We start from the raw sequence: 20,708 nt of genomic DNA on the forward strand, positions 1-20,708 counted from the left end.
AAGGAAAGCTTAAATAACAATATGTTATAACGAATACGCCCATTAAGAAAGTAATTCTTATTCAATACGAAATATAAAAAATTCTAAGTTAGTGTATGTAATATTAAAAATGTTATCACGATTTAACACTTATAAAAAAGAGATTAATTTATTTCTTAATGAGTGATTTCATAACTGTTCATTTATTCTATTAATGGGCGTATTCATATAAAAAAACAATTAATAAATACAGACTTATAATTGTGAGAAATATAACATTAAAAATAACAAGTATGAAGAAAAAAGTAAAACACTTTCAACATTTGCTAACCATCGTACCATCTCTGTTTTGTATATTTTATTTCTTTCACAGCATCGTTGTATATTCAACTATTCATCTATTTCATACTACTATTAAAATTTGATAGTACCCATACGAGAACATATCCTATACCATTCTACTTTATCCTATTAAACCTTTAATTGGTGTATATAAATTATCATATGAGGTAGCGATTTTATTTACGAATCGCTTCATGTCGTCATATACAACAATATCTTTGTAGTCATTTCAATGTGTCGTGACAAGTTTTTTTAAATCAATCGATTGAATATATTTTTTTTTTGTTACAAAAACATTTTTATTTTCGTGAAAAAGAAAACTTTTTAAATGGTATTTTAATTAACATATCTGTGCCTGCTAAGCTAATGTAACATCATCTATATATAATTGAGCCATTTATTAAGAATATGTAAAAATAATAGCATATTATTATTATGTTATTGTGGTTTGAAAAATCTGTGCGATATTGTTAAATAGCATAACAATTAATATTTATAACAATGAGTTAAAATTATTTCGTTCTTTTATGTAAAATATTATTATTATTATTATAAAATTATATAAAATTTTATTGTGCTATGAATGTTTTGTTCGACTAATTGAACTATGAGGTTATAGAAAACAATCCTATAGTTTAATAAGATATTTCATTAAATATTTCTATTATTATTATTCTCGCTATTGTCATACTAAATATATTTAAGGCATAATTGTTACAAACTAAATGTTTTTTTTTTTAAAAAGCCAATAAGGCGGGATTATATATAAATGAATTTATTCTCGTCTTTCTGTATTGACAATGTTTAGTATGAAAATGGTTATTCTAAGCTATGTCATTATTGATTTAACTCTATCTCTATTTTTGTATTAATTAATTATGAACATTAATTAGGTTATAAAATAAATAATGACTATGCGTTTCTGGTGTGTGCTAATCAAAATCACTTTTAGTTATAATATCACACGATATATCACTATAATTATTTTCGACCAGACGACGAACGGAATACGCAAAGGAATTATTATAAAACAAGTATTATATAAATAATATCTCAACTTTCATGTACATAGGATTGTAGTTATAAATTGATATGAAAAAAAATATTTCAATATACCCGCATATCTTTCACAATATTGAATTATTTACTAAACTAAAATTCTCATTTAAACAATAAGAATACAATTTAAAAATATATATCACGTAACAGATTATAAATTACCGGCCATTATTCTTATCTACATTAACTTCTTGTACTATTTCTTATTATCTATTAATTAATCACTTAAATGCATTATTTACGTCAATTTAGTAATCATTTTAACTTTTCCCGAGGAGTGTACTAGCAATCTACCTTTAATACTATAAATCTATCTAGCGTTTCTTGAAATTATATTAACAATATAAAAATTCAAAAATATCTGCTTCAATCGAATTATATAATAAGAAATTATTTCACTAAAATTGTTTTAACAAAATACATTCACTCCTCGGTTATTGTAACTTACATTGGAACTATAAAGTTACTTTTACTTATGTACAAAATTAGATGATTCGTGAACATTGCTCCATCATTGTGAAATTAAGGCGTATTGCGTATCCTAAAACAATTAATATCTCATCCATATTGAATTAAATCACAAAATAATATCTCGTGACTAGCGTATTACATATTATATTTTTATTTAATTTTTTTAATAATTTTTAATTTTATTGCTTTTTGGAAATATTGGTGTATTCTTAGGCTCAATAATGCTTCAATTTAATTGGCAATATTTATCCTACATTAATAATGTATTGAAAAAATAATTTTCATATAAATTTTTTGGAAGTTATTATTAAATCTATTGTATAAAAATTTACACACATAAATTTCAAATCAAAAGATTTTACAATTAAAAAAAAATATATATAAATGCTAAATAAATAAAATTACATTTAAACGTGAATATATAGTGCATACAATTTGTATATTCATTACTTAAATAATCTAGAATAATTTAAAAACTATTTGTTTCGCACTTAGATAATAATCACTAGAAAAGTATTTTAGAATTTCGTTTCGGAACCAGGGATCTAGATCGAGATCTAGACCTTAGCTACCGTCTACTTATACTAAATTTTTTTAGTGTTAAATCGCCTAATTTAAAAATTTAGAATATAATGATTTGTAAAATCAATTGTGAGTACATAGGTATATAGCCGTATATATGAGTGCAGATACTAATGCATAAGGTATCCGGTACATTTTTAGTTTATTCTTAACTTACCTAATTACATATAATATCAATGCACTTGAATGAGGATTCATGAGTATTTCGTTTGTTTTCTTTTTTTTTCATATTATATCATTTCTTCGACTAATCTTTAGTTCAATAAATAATAGCGTTTTACTTGATTAACATACCTGAAGCTTCTGTAGTTAGAACATCTATTGCTTCTGAACTATTTCCATCAAGGTCTACATAACTGTTTATCATCTTTGTATAAAACAGCTAATTAACTGTCGATGCGATTGTCCATTAGTCTTGTACAGTCGCGTCGACAATCAAATAGGAACTACCTGAAGTTACTTCAACATATTTACTACATATACATTACGAAACGATATAAGATTTCTCATCGCATTACTTGCAGTAACGGCTATTATTTTATAAATCGCATTAATAAACACCTATATTGATAATTCCTATAACAATATATTGACATCATAAAGCGTGTCGGTTTGTACTAATGGATATATACATACATATATATAAATATATATTTATATATGTATTGTAGCCGAAGAAATGAATCAGTAACAACAGATGAACTAACCTTTCGTTTCATGTGGTATAGAAAATTGTAAATTTCTTTTATTTTTTATAATTTCCTTTCCTTATATATCTGGATATGGAATAACAATGATTTAATAACAATTATTAACATATAAAAGCCTACCGTCACGGAAGTGCTTTTCAGTTTTATTGCATTTATTACCACTTAAACTTTACGAAATTTTTATTTTTCGTAGCCGTGATAAGCTTTATCAAACATAAATAATTGTATATGCTGTTTAAAATTTATTATAAAAATTATCTATTATACTAAATACCTAGCATACTAAATCTTTGGTGTTTAGTGGCATGGCAGTGTAAAATTTTCTAATTATATTGTCACAACAAATAGCAGAGTCGATTGTGGTGATCATTTCAAAACTCAATATCACGATGAACCATCGCAGCTGATGACAGGAGCCCTGCGCATCAGATAATGAGGGTAATGCTGTTAAATTGGGAAGTATCCTTTTGAACTTCGCTACATAACCCTCCCAAGTTAACAACACTTATTGTTCTAATGCTCAAATACTATATACGAGCTTCATTTACTAGCAAAGTAAGCTAATTCGTCTAATTTTACTAATCAAAGGGAAGCATACAGTGCGGATCTAAGGATTTAAACAAACTGTGACACTGGAAGATATTAATGCTAAAGTAAATTGTAATCAAGTGGAAATCTATTCGTTCTACGCTCATCGCTTAGTTCGAAAATTCTTAGTCTAGATCTAATAACTAGGTATTATGATTTATTTACAAAAATCTCAGTCAGGTGATTCTATTTAAATAAAAACTTTTTTTTTTAATACATTAATATAAATAAATTGCTCCATCGAAATTTCCAAACATTCAATTGTGTAATTTATTCATTTGTATATGTATATTGTATGTTTTTATTCGTAATATACGTGTGTGAAAAAAAATTCTCTTTTTAATTGTTTTTAATTTGTGCCTTAGATAATTATCAAAATTAAGTGCGTAAATTTATATGTAACCTCTTTGCTATAATATCAAATATTTCTCTCCGTTTCAGACGGTATTCGCACACAAACAATAGGTCTCCATTAGAAATCGCTACGATTACCAATCTTGCGTTTCCAAAGACTTCCCGGGGCCTAAACAATGTCGTCGATCTTCCTAGTAGGGGATTTACCCATTCTGCGTCTACCTGCTTGTAGTCACCGTTCAAGAACCCATTGGCCATCGATTGCAGAAGCTATGTAACCCTCAGAATTTCCGTTGAGACGAGCAATTCTTCAAACTCGTCGGTGAACTCTGCTCTTTTGATTTTCGATTCCATCTCGCAATCGAAACTCTTAACATAGCTATCTCCATTAATTTCTGAGTGACATTGAATAGCGTAAGCGAATATATTAAACAATAGTGTGTAATTCGAAAAAGGAACATTCTTTGCATTCGTGTGTCATATCACTTAATTGTGTACAAAATATAACCTTAAAATTGAAATGTTTAGTAATTTCGACTACGTACATCTTAATCAGCATGATTTATAAAAAAATGTCGATTGCATGCATTATTAACAATGTATCATTTGCACTAATCTAACTTAACAACACAATTATAAATCGAAGCTATAAAAATATATAAAGATGTTTACATTCAAACGTTTTTAGTACGACTAAAGTATACACGAATGATGGGTTGTTTAATGTTATTAAATAAATTAACATGCATTGAGTAAATCAATAAGGAAAGCAAAATCAATCGCTTACTCGAAACGCACTTATGACAATACAGATTTACATTACGAAGCTTATTTGAAAGGAAAACTAATGTATTACATGTTTTTGGAAATATTTTACAAAATAAACACCTAATTTTACATAGAAAATCGCAAAATATAAACTAAAATCGCTAAGTAATCTATCACGTGATTATAAAACACTAACACTAATGAATCATCAAGCATAAATAGTTGAGCATCAGATATTAAATATAAAGTCTATCACAATTTCATTTCCATTTATTTTTCCATACATTTTGTGCTAACACTCAATTCAAAACTATATTGTACTTTAACTTGAAAATAAATATTAGATAACGTATATCTAATATATCCGATTTGTTTTCATTTTCATTAATAAAAAATTATTAGCTTTTAAATTCGTCATTGTACTTTTTATATATCAAATAGTAACTTCATTATAACAGAAGTGTTATAAACACGTTGTGATCAAGTCTAGTTCCACGTGTAAAGAGAACTAAACGTATCTGTTACTGCTATAAAAATCTGATAATAACATTTGATTTATCACAAAACGGGTGCACTTGGAAAAATAATTGGAAATGGTAAAGCTCCCTCTATTTATCCTCTTCCAGTAGAACCAAATCATCAGCCACGACGTCTGACACGTGCAGGTATATAATCCAATACATTAGATTAAAACACACGAAACACACTGGGAACACGATACGGGAGTATTTGTCGATGTCGGATGGTGTCATGCCCAAAAGCTTGCTTATGTCCTGAAAGAGAGAAGACACACATATTTGTATTTTACTTATTAATACTCTTAATCTTATATATAGCTAACAGTCGCTCAAGGAACAATGGGAAGAGCTTTACTCCGGGTTAAAAGACCTCAGGTAAATATGGTCGTACGAACTGTCAAGTTGAAATGGCAGTATGTGTCTCAATAACATTTTTCACATTCTCTTTTATACTTCTCCCTCTTTTACTCATTCTCCTGTTGTCCGTCACAATATCTTGCATTCTTCTTCATACTTTTTCTTACATTGCTTCACTTCCATCGCCGTATTTACTGGATCCTACATTTATATTACACATGTCAGACTTCAGTGTTTTGTATGCCACCAACTTCTATCTATAGGCTGGATAAATGACCTTATTAATGTCGATGAAGATGCCTGTGTTCAGCAGTAGACGTCTTACGGCTGGAAATAATGATGTACACATCGCAATAGCAAAACAATAATTACGTAATGAAAATTATAAATAAATATTTTTTATATAGTTTAAGGACGCTGCAGCATTCTTGGTGTTAAATAAAATATGATATCAGGTGAAATTAAAATATAAGAGATCGCATAGCAACGCCGGCATTTAAATAAAAAAAATAATGTATCAAGTGTACTTGTAAGTTAATTTTACCTTGCCAGGATGAAGTATATGAGGAGGTGGTCCTGGATTATCCTCCTCGTTTGTTCTGCCACCGTTTATCGTGTTCTCCAATGTACCGCCTTTAGAATGCGCTTTTGGATCGTGAACCTTGAACCTCACTTCCTGAAATGTTTTCATAGTTTTGTATATTCATTAACGCGTTAGATGTATATACCAATTTTGTACCCACCGACGGTCTCCCCGCTGGACATCTGGTCATTGTTCCCATTTTCGAAAGCGTATGAGGATCTCCAACTGGCGGACAATCCACTGGCAACTTCTTCTCCGATGCGATCTTTTGTATCGCCACAAACCTTTGTTTTCTCATTTGTATCCTCTTCGCCATATATCCAACGGTTGCGTATTCTGTAAAGAAAGAGATAGATGTCTGTCACATGCATCTCTATTTTAATTTACGTCAATCATTTTGCGCCATGCAGAATAAATGACCGCTAGGACTCTAATGTTCTAGACAGGAGACCGTGAACCGGCAAGGGCAGTGTAGTACATTTACCCATATCATAGACAGCTGACCTCGTCAAGATCAATGGAAATTCTTGAATCCAGGCCGCTTCTAGACTGTATTATTGGCAATTTATGGAAATGAAAAGTCCAGCGGTGGACATCTTACAGCTGAAATTATAGTGATGATGATGATGATCAAATCATTTTAATAACTGTTCGTAATATTTTGTTTATACATAAATACTTAAACAAGTTTACATAGAAATTTAGTAATAAATTTCGCAATGCAATAAATTATAAAAATTCGCAACGGCACAGAAATATAATTCGCTTTGCATTTATTTATACAGTATTATAATTATTTAAGAATATATAAAATTTTAATATTTACCTAAAAGACTTGCAAATACCATCACGAAGCACGTGCCCAGGTAGACATCTATAGACTTCACGTACGAGATTTTAGGTAAGGCCGCATTGGTAGATGACATGAGTGTGGTCATCGTTAACACAGTAGTTACACCAAGAGCTACTCTAGCTGGAGTGGCATTTCGATTCAACCAGAATGAAACCCACGATATGATCACAATCAAACCGGATGGAATATATATTTGAATAAGGTAGTAACCCATCGAACGAACAAACTGAATCTCACAAGCTAATCTTGAGTAATTTCCTGTAACAGATTCGTTATAAGAAATTTATTACGGAGAAAAAAATAAATAAAAATCTTTTGAAATTAAAAAAAAAAAAAAACTATATTCTCTTCTATCGAGTTGTTAATTAGTAAGGGAAAATAACAATACATGATTTAATTTAAAATTTACTTCTATAATCGACGGGGGAGGTACTATTACCTAAATTCAAATTACTGCAATATATTTTACACATCACTCGGTGTTCAGTGCAAAAGTACGAAAGCAAGGATGTGATAAGAATAGTGACCGTTTCTGTCCAGTGTTAAACGTATCTGTATTAGTCGTACAGTCATATAAACTTGATGTCGTAATGATTAAATCCCCCGGTATTTATGTACCTGTTGTGAGTGAGATCTCCATCGCTCGCTGCCGATGGCCGAGCACCTTGAACTGCGGTAGTGAGACTTCGTTCGATACACCCACTGAGTTGGGCCCCTCGTTCCATTTGTATCGGATGTCTCGCATGGTGTAGCCGACTGTGCGTAGCGGATACATTTATGAGATAGCCCCGGGCCCGTCGCGGTGGGTTTTGCGACTAGTCGTCGGCAGGGGTGCGAGAGGTCGCGCGCTCTCCGCTCGCGCCGGTCATGCGATCTTTGTACTGTGTTAGAGCGTGTGTGCTGGTGTGGCATCTACCATCTGCACACGGGCTGAGGGAGACGGGGTCGGTGGCGGAGCAATGGACCGTGCTAGGATAGCGGGCAATGCGATTGGTTACCTGTCGTCAGCGTTACCACTGTCGCGCGCTGCCGGTGGCCGAGCACTCGGAACTGCGGCAGCTGAACCTCGTTACTCATGCCGACGCTCGCGAGGCCGTCTCGCCAATGGTACCGAATATCTCTCATTGTGTACCCGACTCCGCAGACATGCCAAAAACACAGAACGCTATCACTTACGCTGGGCAGCTCGCGCGCCGCCGCCGCTCTCGACCGGCGCACGGCAACGAGCGGCGTCGAGCACCCTCGAGACCACTCGTCGTGGATGATAGAAAAATATAAATCTACTTAAGTCTACCTACAGTGTTGGACAGGCAAACAAACTTCATTCCTAAGTGCTCTACGGAAATTAAACGAATTTAAAAAGAAATGTATATGAAGCGTTCTGATGGAGGGTGCAGTAAATGTGCGGTGGGGAGCGAAGCAGAGTGGTGTTACGCGGGGTGAGGTGAGGGTCGGCCGCTTGCAGTGCCCTCCGTCTGTAGCACGGCCTCCGGTGGTGATCCCACGGACGCCAGACCCCGCCTCCATCGCCCACTCGGCAACCACGGCATCGATGTCCCATAATCCTTTCTTTGGCTTAATGCTTGTGAGGACAAAGGCTTACTAGTTTACCAGTCAGCCTTCTGCGGGTGCTGTAGGCGAGAAGGAGACCTTCCAACATAATCGACACGCGACCACGCCGCGTGTCGACCAACAAAGTGTAAGTATGTGCTCACAGGATGGTCCCTATATAGCATCTGTGATACAAGAAAGTGATCACAATACAATATATTCAAAGCCTAGTGATAAACTTTGCACTATGAGTCAAATCAACGGTTGCTTAAAGTGGGCACGATCGACCATTAAATATTTTATAATTTTTCTATCATCTTCATATATATATACTATATATATATAATTTACGCAATATATATTTTAACCTTCAATCACATAATCTTCTATCCATATGTCTTCTTTAATATATATAATATAAAGCGTGCTCATTGTAAATATATCTGATATATGTTAATACACATAATTATTATATAAAAAATACAATTCACATTAATTATTGATCAATAATAATTTGACTTCGATTTCTCATAGGATGATACTTACAACTCTCTATTTCTATATGACACAATTGTCTGTCCATGGGAAAGTACTGGAGGTTCATTGGACACGACGCGGTGATTGTCAATCTGAAATATAACACTCACTTGAATGTTTACGAAGTTAAATCGATGTAAGACGTGTTTTAAGTTTTACCTTATACTTCTTGTTATGGAACCCGAATGGTGTATACGTATAAATTCGTTACTAGTAGTTGCTATGTGAAAATAAGATTGCTTTTCGTTAACAAAGAATGTGTCGGGTACCCAAATGTTTTTAATGAACTCAGAGCCGACCGACAATGTTTCAACGCCCGGCCTTTTCTTGTAAGCCAACCTTGGATCTGTCCAAAATTGTCTGAAGTAAAAATCCAAAGTGAAGTCCTGCGAAAAAAATAATAATTTTAATATCAAGACTACTATTTTATTGATGCGTTTGTTTCATTATGTACTTGTTTTTAATTGCTGTATATTTTTGTGAAATTTCAACAGGGCATATATTCTTTTTCTCGTAATAAGAGAGAAAATAAAATTAAAAATGTATAAACCACAATACTTTGAACATGCGTTACTCGAAGATGTCATATCGAGAAAGTATATTGTGTGTTAATAAATAATAAGTTATAGATTTTAATATATTAATTTTGTTTGAACATTGATAACATATCAAAAAACACAGTGCTACATCCAATAGATAATACCAATAAGCGTGTGATTACCAACAAAATGTGCTTAGTGTAACGGCGTGAATTCTAACCAACACAAATGATATCTATATGAACGGGAAGATATGTGCTTTTGGTGATAGGACAGGGCAAAAGTGCTCGGGCGGCAGACACAGTAAGCTAGCACCCACGGCTCGACAGAGGCAGACTTCACCTAAACGAAGCGAAAAGCCAGAACGGGAATGCCCCGAACAAAGTTTGGATCAGGTTTGTGGAACAAATTATCGATAATTAGCGAATGCGACCCGATTGGCGATTTATCAATAGGACAATATCCTCATGGGTCATGGGTCACGTCTCATTGTGACCTTTCCAACCTCGATTTGGTTTCCACTTCGGGGCCCTTCACCCAAACGTCTAGTAGCTCGCATAGAACCGCAGATTGGAAGACCGGATTTCGCAGGTAAACATGAAAAATTTAACAAAACAATACTATTTTATTACTGCAACGGATGGATTTAAATCAGTTTCACCATTCCAAACCGGTGTTCCAAGTCACTGAAGAGCACAGAGAATTCAGAATAACGGCAATGTAAAGTACACAAATACGTACAAACACAACAAGCTACAGAATGATTCACGATTAAAATTTTACAGTCTTCGCAAATCCATAGACTGGATATTTATTTTAAAACTAAAATCTACTTTTTCAATACATATCATAATCTAAATACTCAAATAACTATATAAAATGTTTAATTGTATCTTATGTTTGTGATACAAAGTGATTTCGTTAGAGGAAATGACCGTTCGATTGATTTGAAAGAACTAATCTTTGGAGTTACGAATACTGCCAGGCACACAATCTGATAGTTGTAAGAATATAACGTATTGCATTTCTTATTATGAATTCCGGATGTGTACATAACTTTAGGCGTATCGTAGCGCTGGTTGGATATATGGTCATAATAAGAAAGCAATTGGGCGGACATGAGGGCCTTTGCTCCACCAATCGCGGTACATGCTCGCAGCCTCGTGTCTGGGGCTGCTCGGTCGCGGCGGCGGCGGGGCCGGAGCGACCGAGTCAAGCGTGAGCTGACTGTGGCGAGTACCATGAGCACTTCGGAGACGGAGCTGATAGAGAGCACATACATGGTGACGCCCACCTCCACTGGCGGACCTGCAATCAAGCCCAATCGTGAGTCGCGCGCGCCTCGTGCGCCGTGAAAACCAAACCAGAGGACGGTGACGTTACCCATCCCCGGAGGGCGAGAGTTCGGAGAGCGGGAATGGGCACGGAGGTACGGGAGGAGGAGGTTGGAGTGCGTGCAGGGTACACGCGGCTGGGCGGCCGACGCGCCCTTCTTCACACGACGCGCATTTCGGCCGTCCACCAGCGGTTAGTACAGTCGCAACCAAACACAACCGGGTCTTAAACAAGAGCTGCGATCGAACCGTGGACACGGGTGCTACGATGAACGGTAAAATGTTGGTGATTGCACTAAGGGACAAAAAATTCTTGCTATGTATGCGCTGTGTCATTGATATTGCTTTGAAATTAAGATACCATTTTCACTTCAGACAGAGAGCTGATTGAGAGCACGTACATGGTGACCCCCACTTCCACGGGTGGTCCTGAAAATGACATAACATACATGGTTGATTTTAGAGCACTGTCTTTCTTAACTTCGACCCTCAATTTCAATATCTGTTCTTATACAAATACTAAATATGATCTTCACTCTACTACCTTCTTCAGAAGAAGGAAATCAATGGAGCCGGATTACAACTTCAAATTTTTTTATACCTTAGTATAACATTATGAGAATTTTAAAACTAACATCAATCAACAATTTTATTATTTATAGCATGTTACCTATTAAATTTTTATATGTCAAAATATTAAAAATAGTGTTTAACGTGTCATAACTTTATATGCATTGTTTCTACTGTTATAAAAAATTGATTGTTTGTTTAACATGAATAAATTATTGTTATTGCTCAATTAAGTTCTGATTTTTCAAAAACCCTAATTGTATTAAATATATATAATATATATAATAAATTTTACATGTGTATTTGAATAGACGTCCAATAAAAATGCACAAATATATCGTTGGTTTGTAAATGAAATAAAATTTTCGTGAAAACATTTACGTGAATATGAAATCGTAATAAAATATTAAAATGGTTGCCCGGTATGAGAGGCGAAAAGTCGGTACTGTTGTAAAAGTCATTATATATTTAACGATAAAAGCTGACTGAAAAGCTCGTTTCGTACATAGCTCTGTTTAAAGTTTCATCGTCCATTTTATCCTAGGTACCAAGTGATGTTGTTTTTAATACTTAAGCGGATATTAAGTTAATTTTTTTTAAACAAATTCCTTGCCTTATGCGTATACGAATCCTACTACATTTTCCGTTCAGGCCATTTGCAGCTCTTATTGAAAAACAAAGGATTCTTAAAAAAATATTGTAGGATCGTACGTAATGCATATTAAAATTTATAACTTTTATCCGCTAATTATAGCTTTGCAGTATTGAAAAAAATTTAAAGCATAGCAAGTCTTAAACGACTTTTAAAATTTTTAAAGTGTGGGTCGTATACGCCCCACGCGGCCTGAATGAAAAATCTATAAAAGTTGCCGTGTCACGAAACGTGTTATATAATGACTGTAGGAGGCATTTTTAAAATCCTCGGGTACGAGAAGGCAGCGCATAGAGGGCGTTTAGCATAGAACCGATGTACTGTTGACGCCTCGTATTCCTGGCTGCTACAGCAGCAGTAGTTTTATGACAAATAATTCTTGGGCGTTCCGAATTTAAATTTGAACGTCGATTTAAATTCAGAAACCATCTGTGAAGTAGTCGTTGCTGTTGCTTTAGGGTCTTGTAAATTGTATATACCCTTTGTACATATGTGAATACACTTTCGATTACATTAGGTTATCATATTCGTCGCCAAGTTGCTTGGGGGTAACACACCTCCCGCTAATAGCGTGTAATACCGACTTAATATGAACACGAAACCTTCTGTACCTTTAATAAGGTAGCGAAGCTCTATGGCTCTAGAGCTTTCTGGAGAGCCTTGGTTCATTGCTGCATGCTTAAATATCACTGGACTAATAGGCCGTCTGAATTAAATCGCTTATGCGGACGATACGTGAAAAGATCGAGCTCAAGATAATAATAAAAAATATATACATAAAACAAACTGTTTTTTACTACAAATGCAATACAAAACGAAACGTTTTGTATCACAAAGATATGCAAATACTGCACGCATTTAAAATGTTTAAGATATTTAAAGAAAAAAATCAATCAGAACATATTACATAATAGAACAATACACTTTCGTTCTATATTCAATTTACACTTTACTCGACCCATCATGCAACATCGCGTGCACGCTGGTTGGTCTAATGCCGTTATTGGATTATTATTTATTTATGCCTTGTAAATGTAATCGCTTGTCAGTACGGACATTCGAAAGCGACTTACTGAATATTAAAGTGGACGATTAAATTATTTTTACTTTAAATAAGTCCTCTATACCCTGAAGAAGGTTTAAGGCTGGGTACGAGCGAATATCGGGCGATCTTCAGGAGAACTATGAAAGAAAAGAAGAAGAAGGAAAAAAATACATATATTTAATCCTGCTTAATTTCTTTCTCCTACTCGGTTTAGCTCTGACGTGTTTAGAAGGGAAAAATACATATATTTAATCCTGCTTAATTTCTTTCTCCTACTCGGTTTAGCTCTGACGTATTTAGAAGGAAAAATACATATATTTAATCCTGCTTAATTTCTTTCTCCTACTCGTCTTAGCTCTGGTGAATTTACTATCCGAAAAGGTTGTAGAAATAACTCATAATAGATGTAATCCGTTGTACGTTGAATAAAAGAAATTGGAATCTACTAATTTCTAAAACAGGCTTCTAAACCAATTTTGGTAGGAGAATTTAAAATTTGTTTAGGTTAAGGTTAGAAGTCCGGTAAATGGTGTTGACTCGAGGCTTTTGCAGCATCATCGGAACTGAGTTCACAGGACGGAAGCGTTCGCGAACTATTCAAATTTAGACTAGACAGTCGTATGCCTATTTGCACATTGACACTTGAAGGAGGTGGTCCTTCACACGAGTTTGTATAGTGTGTGGCTTTGGAGGGCAGCGAGGATCTCTCGGCAATCTAAAATAGGACACTTATCCTACCATGGATCGCCCTAGGAATCGGTATGTATGAAGTATGTTGGTTGGCTTTACATCTCAAGCGTTTATGTATGCGGCGTTATGACGTTGTCTGCAGCGTGTTTTTTTTATTAATTCTAATTTTTATCGCTAGTGGTTTTTTTTACAATATTTTTTTCGCTTTTTCTAAACGCATGCAAAGAGGGTTGCCGCTATTTGATACGAATCTTTCTTCTCCTAACTGCGAAGCACGTCAGCGTTTTATAATTTTTACAATTTTTCTTAAACAATTTTCTCTTATGGGTAAATAAGGTAAAAATTTATACATATTAATAATAAAATTTGTAAGTTTTACTCGATTATATATTAGTTGATACATTATTTTATTTCAAGTCGCTGCCCAAGCGCTAAAGACCGTTAAATGTCTTGAGATTTAGTTAGGACAATGTGCCGGGCCATCAAAAGATTCTGCGGTGATTTTTTTCTTGAGAAGGTCCGGTAAGTTGAACGGAGGTATATTAAGGTTTTTATATAAGGTGACGTGGGTACGTCTTTTGGATGCGAATCGGGAGCATTGTCTGAGTAGGTGATGAAAAGTTTGTACTGTAGAGTGGTCACATGGGCAAGTTTTATTACTCGGTACTGCTTGCATTACCCGTGCCCGCTTAGTAGTTGTGTAAGATGGAAAGATGTCTTGATGAGTTTTCGCAGTTTGTTTGTTGTCGGTGAGTTTCGAAAGGAGTCTTATGGTGTGTCGACCCTGAGCCGAGCTCCCGTATCTTGTCTGCGGCGTGTAGTGAGTGGCACTTGGATTACGAGAATCCTAAGATTATATTAGTGAATACGTCTTTACGACGCCTCAAGGGGTCTTGAAAGAGGTGCGGGAGGTATAGATGCGCTTGCTTTGAGTAGTGAGTGAATGGAAGATAACTCAAAGTTTTATGAGAAGGCAAGAATGTCAATGCATTGCATGGTCTCTTTAAAGGCGGCTATTCAGCACAGTATCCGGTTTTTCTTACAGCGCAATGAATCTGACAGCTGCAAGGTGAATTAAAAGAGCGCTGAGAAGTTACGTATAGCTGTTAGAGGGTTTTAAATAAGTTTTTAATACATATATTATATTTTTTCTACATATATTATATCGCGTAGAATTTCCATCGATTTAAATTTGAATTTTTTCTTGTGGTACTAAGAAGTTGATTATGGAGAGAAAACAAAAAAAATTGTGAATGAATTAGTAAAAACAGCTTTTAGATGCTTTGTTACACTGTTAGTCGAATGTAAGAAGATTATTCGAACGTGTGTTGTATTTGCAAGTTTATCAATGATCGAAATAACTTTATTAATATAAGAGTGACAGCATCACGATTTTTATTTATTTAAAATTATTTTTTTTTTACATTGAAATTTAAATTTTATATTTAAACTAGCAGATCCCGCAAACGATGTTTTGCAAAAAAAAAAGTTTTTAATTAACAAATAAAAAATAAGGGTTGATCGTAGAGGGGTGAAAATTTAGGGTTGTATGTATTTCTGTATGCTGTATCATAATAAAATAAAAACTAAAAAAATTGTCTAAAAAATAAATAAAAATAATTTAGGGGTGGACCACTCTTATCACTTAGGGGTATGAAAAATAGATAGTAGCCGATTCTCAGACCTACTGAATACGCATATAGAATTTGGTAAAAATCGGTCAAGCCGTTTCAGAGGAGTTCAAGTTCGAACACCGTGACACGAGAATTTTATATATTAGATAAACAAAACTAGTCTTTCACTTCACGTTCTATTTCTAGTTTGATTAGCGTACAAAAGATTTCGGCTCTGGTTACGAAAAAAATTAATTTTGGGAACAAAAAAATCATTGTACTTTTAAACGAATTCATTTCAAAAACTTAATGCGTAGGTTTAGGGATAGAAATATACCGCAGATGTAGCATGAGACATCCACTAACAATGATCGACGACCGGTGGCCTCCGTCTGGTTTCATTATAATTAAGAATTAAAAATTAATAAATTGTTAAACAAATTTAACAGAGCTAAAAATAAATAATTAAAAATAATAAATGTAGAACTGTAAAACACCGCAGGAAAAACAAAGGAAGTGAGGCGATGTAAGGAAAGAAAGAAGTGACAGATAACGTGAAGGAAATTAGAGGAAAGAATGAAAGACAATGGAAAAAATATGAAAAATGAGTATAGAAATAATAATAAATTGCGAAAAAATGATAATTTAAATAAAGACACATGACAAGGTTTGAAAAGATGGAAAAACCATTCCTATTGAAAATTTATAAGGTCCAATAGTAAACGTCTTACTACTGAAATAAAGAATGATTTTCATATTTCAAATGCGTATCTATATCCCAATTACAGATATTAATAAATTTCAAATCTTGTACATATAAGGAATTGTCGTTTCAACACATAGACACCCATTATGGAGAACGTATTATAATCACCACGCTTGGCAGTCGGCTTGTGGATCGCAGTGTGTTATTATGGTACGCAGAGAACTAGCTATCATGTTTAAACTTGTATGTGTGGAGTGGTAATCCTATATAATTAATGCACAAAGTGTAAATTATTTAAAAATTGTATCCGGAAATAGATTTAAACTAAAGTCTCGATTCTCAACCGCAACCGCTGCTCTATATCTATAAGGAATTAAAGTAAATGAACTTACGTAAGTAGTAATTTTAAATATGAAAATTTTTGTTTTAGTAAATAATTGTATAACAAACTAGGTAATAGTTGCTTTTATATTTTTAAACACAGTATCGATAATTTGTGTCGTATTTGTAAATTTTAAAATGATATGCTTCAAGAAATATAAATACTTTTGCTGTAAAAATAACCTAAATTGAAAAGTTTATAAAAATAACTTCTTTCCGTAATGCTTCTTAAATAATTGTGTATATATATTAGTAATTGTATTAGGAATAGCAATGTATTTAGTTTCTATGATACACTTTATTTCATACAGTGTTCACTGTAAAAAATCTTATATTATCTAGATATATGTGATGTATATGTTGGTAGATATATTGACTAAATTAAAGAGTCAAATAAATAAATTATTCAATGAGAACTTAATTTTCGAATATACATTTTGTTATTATTTTCTAGTTTTGTAGCTCCTATTGAACGTATATAATTGTTAAAGTGGTTAGTTTTTATTGCTAAAACTAATGTTTTTGTAACACCCGAATCGTTATGTATTTTTCTATATAATTATATTGACTAACCTCCATAGTTTGGTCTTACTCTTTTGTCGTAACTTATACTAAATGAGTCCAAAATTGCCGAAATATTGACGTCCCCGAACATGCCACCACCGCCTGCACCCCTGCAAAGACAAACAACCCATTATTTTTTTATCTAAAGTTAAATTCTCGATACTATAAAATATACGAGGGGTGGAATAATTATTTAAAATCTTTTAGCAAAAATATATGCAACTTTTCAATTGTGACTTTTATTTTTTCATATAAATTTTTATCTATTTGGATAGAGAAATAATTAACAAATAAGACAATATGAAACTATATCAATAAGATTCTATCGTTCAAAAATTAAAATTTCATTTAGAAAAATTCTGGAATATATCTTCTTTATCATGTCACGGACTTTGAATTTTGCTGCCAACCCACAAAAAATAATTCAGCGGTGTTTGCATGATCGGAATTGTATAACAACAGAATTTCATAAAGATTTCGGCAATTTTGGTTAATATCATAATATTTACTATAATTTCTCTGACTGTGACATTTGATAAAACTTCATAATACAAACATGTATTTTATATATAACTAAACAATAGCTCTTGCTAAAAACCCGTTGTTTGATCATCATAATTTTCGCTGCAAATCGTTCACTGTTGGACATAGGCCTTCACATAGAATTCCAATAAAACCAGTTAGAAACGACCTGCATACATCTATACCCGAGGAAATTAACAAGGCCATCTGTCTATATTACAGGTGAAGGTTCTATGTTACACTTAGTCAGATCGTGGTCCTTGTCCCAGAATCTTAAAACCCAGCGGGCATCCGTTTCGAAAGTAATCTGGCATGCCTATTGCTTCTTTAACTTGTTCATCCTCTCGAATACGTTGAAAACTTTACGCATACATACTAAAAAATTATGACTAAATTATGAACATTGCAGATCTCTTAGGATCGTGGGTCGCTGGTTTGATTGCTTGGATACAATCTTATATAATTCACAATTGCCACTGCTCACAAACTAGTTTCAAAAGGATGGGAAGGATCCTCTGCGTACCATACAGAGATCACTCACCCATCTGCCAAGCGTGACAACTATAGTATGTTATAGATATCTTAATGGGCGACTTATGTAATGCAGTAGGCGTCTATGGGCCGAAGTACGATTTAAAGCAACCAATGTCTATCATACTATATCACTTAATAATCTTTTACAGCGGATTTGATTTGTCTTGTTTTTTTTAATATGCTGTAATAAAACTTAGTAAAATAAACAAGTTGAATGGTTGAAGAAGAAAGAAAACAACTTTTCACTGAACGATTTATCAATAAATGAATGTAGAAAATGCAACGAAAACTCAGCAAATATCGAATGCAGTTTCAAATCATTTACTTTTTTCACATTATATCGAACGTTTCGCCGATATAATCCGGGCAAAAGTAAGCGCTGTAGCTATATGACGCAATGCGCCGGGAACGTCCTTTGTGTTTCATTTTATTTCTTTTCAACAAATCGATATAGCCTTTTGAGTTTAGCTGAACGACTCGCTCCCGGTGGAACGAATAAAGTATTTTTCACTTCTGATCTTTTATCCAATTTATCTTTAAGAATTCTCGCGGGTATTTGAAACAAAGTCTTCGGACTCAAATAATATTTCTTAGTTGTTTTTAGATTATGTATCCTTTATTTTAATTTGCACACAACTTATGTGAAAAATAAACGTACTCTAAACTTTCAAAGAATCCTAAAATTATTGTGATATTCATAAAAATTCCCGTAGCCACATTGCAGTTTATATTAAAACCTTTTTGATAAATTCAAATAAAAAAGAATATTAAACGAACCCGTTTCATTTCAAAACAAATGTGAAAAAAAACTATTTACAAATTTATAAAAAAACTATTTTTGGCCGCCGCACGACACGTTTCGCTAAAATCGTATTAAAGCGTAAAATATTTATTTAATCAATAAATTATTATTAAACTTAGGAATTTATGATCCTTATTTTTCTAAGTTATTTTTTAAATAGGCTAAGTTTGTTGTAACTTATTGTTATTTTTAGGATATCATTATAAGGTTCCTACCTATTTTATCGCAGTTTATATCACATCAGGCACTTCTGGCTTTTTTACCATTGTACAATGATGATCTCAATATATAAATCATTAAACGTACTAAAAATACATTCTTTAGGAAAAATGTCATGTTTTAGATTAACAGAAGTCGGGTATCTGTTGTTTAATGGTCGTATAATCTAATTTTAACAACCATATATCATAGCCAGGAAGATACAGCATAATCGCCACGCTTGGCAGGTGGATTGGCGATCGCAATGTGGTATTATGGTACGCAGAGGTAACTGCATCCTGTTCTCAGGAAACTTGTTTATGCGCAGCATCCTAATGGACAAAGTGTGAATTATATAACATTGTATACGAGAAATCGAACCGGCGACCTGATTGCAAGTTCTTTACAGCTGGGCTACCACAACTTTGTAAAATAACCATTTCAATATATACATTTCCTTTACATTTTCGACGTGAAATCTTACATACTAAATCTTATCGTAAAATTATAAAATGCTTTTTTATTCTTTATGGGATATCCATCCTTATTTTATAAGAGAAACTGTTCTGTATATGGAAAAGCATTAACAAATTAGTTGGATTTAAAGTATTTTTAATGTAAAAGTATTTTATAATTCTGATAAATCAACGAAATGTTTGTATTAAAAAAAATATTACAATGAAAATTGTGCATCTATTTTTCAAAAGGAGTTCTTTTAAAAGCACCATATTGCAGGAAGTTTGATTACAATTTAATAAAACTTGTAAGATGCGTAATTTCATTAACAATATTCTAGATTTAGGTAATATAGCGACTCCGTTGTATTTTGAGTAGAAGTGGGTATCGCTAGATTGGCAAAGGAGGACAGCTCTTTAAGTAAAGATTGACTGTCCAGTGCAGGTGCACTAATAATTCTTTAAGCAGTTATTGTTATATCTAAGTTTATAACACTGAGGCCTTGTTTCATTTATTTAAAATATATTTCATTAATCATCAGACTTTATTCAAGTCATAATTAAAGTTTGAAGTTTCTTTACTCTTGAGAAGTTTTCTCTTCTTAAGCTGAAGTACTTTCGTTTTTTCGCTTCTATTCAAATAGTTTCTCAGCGTATAAGAGGCCACTTGTTTCACTTTATGAGAGGAGTAACTTTATATTTACCCGCCACCTCATCGAGTCTGTTTCTGGAGATTTAATAGTTATTTTGTTTTTTATGTAAATTTATGTTTTACGACACGAGAATCTACTTGAGAAATCGGTTGAAACAGGTCAAAATTCTTACTGTGTCCTCGCAAGATATTGATGATA

At 33.3% G+C, this 20,708-nt stretch overlaps 1 protein-coding gene across 1 annotated transcript; it reads right to left on the minus strand.

The window, feature by feature from the left end:
- Positions 1-5,461: 5,461 nt before the first annotated feature.
- On the minus strand, positions 5,462-17,449 carry LOC137918767 (gamma-aminobutyric acid receptor subunit beta-like). The gene is made up of 9 exons (XM_068761668.1): positions 17,356-17,449; positions 11,487-11,554; positions 9,412-9,638; positions 9,262-9,344; positions 7,783-7,920; positions 7,138-7,422; positions 6,457-6,647; positions 6,273-6,404; positions 5,462-5,626 (listed from the first exon to the last, which is right to left on the minus strand). The coding sequence occupies exons 1-9, from the start codon at positions 17,435-17,437 to the stop codon at positions 5,462-5,464; spliced, it is 1,371 nt and encodes a 456-aa protein (XP_068617769.1). The 5' UTR covers positions 17,438-17,449.
- Positions 17,450-20,708: the final 3,259 nt, after the last annotated feature.

This window comes from Battus philenor, unplaced genomic scaffold (assembly GCF_028537555.1).
Source record: "Battus philenor isolate CCGP_79_NKW_IND1 unplaced genomic scaffold, ilBatPhil1.0.hap1 SCAF_1, whole genome shotgun sequence".
In the NCBI taxonomy this organism is placed as follows: Eukaryota; Metazoa; Arthropoda; class Insecta; order Lepidoptera; family Papilionidae; genus Battus; species Battus philenor.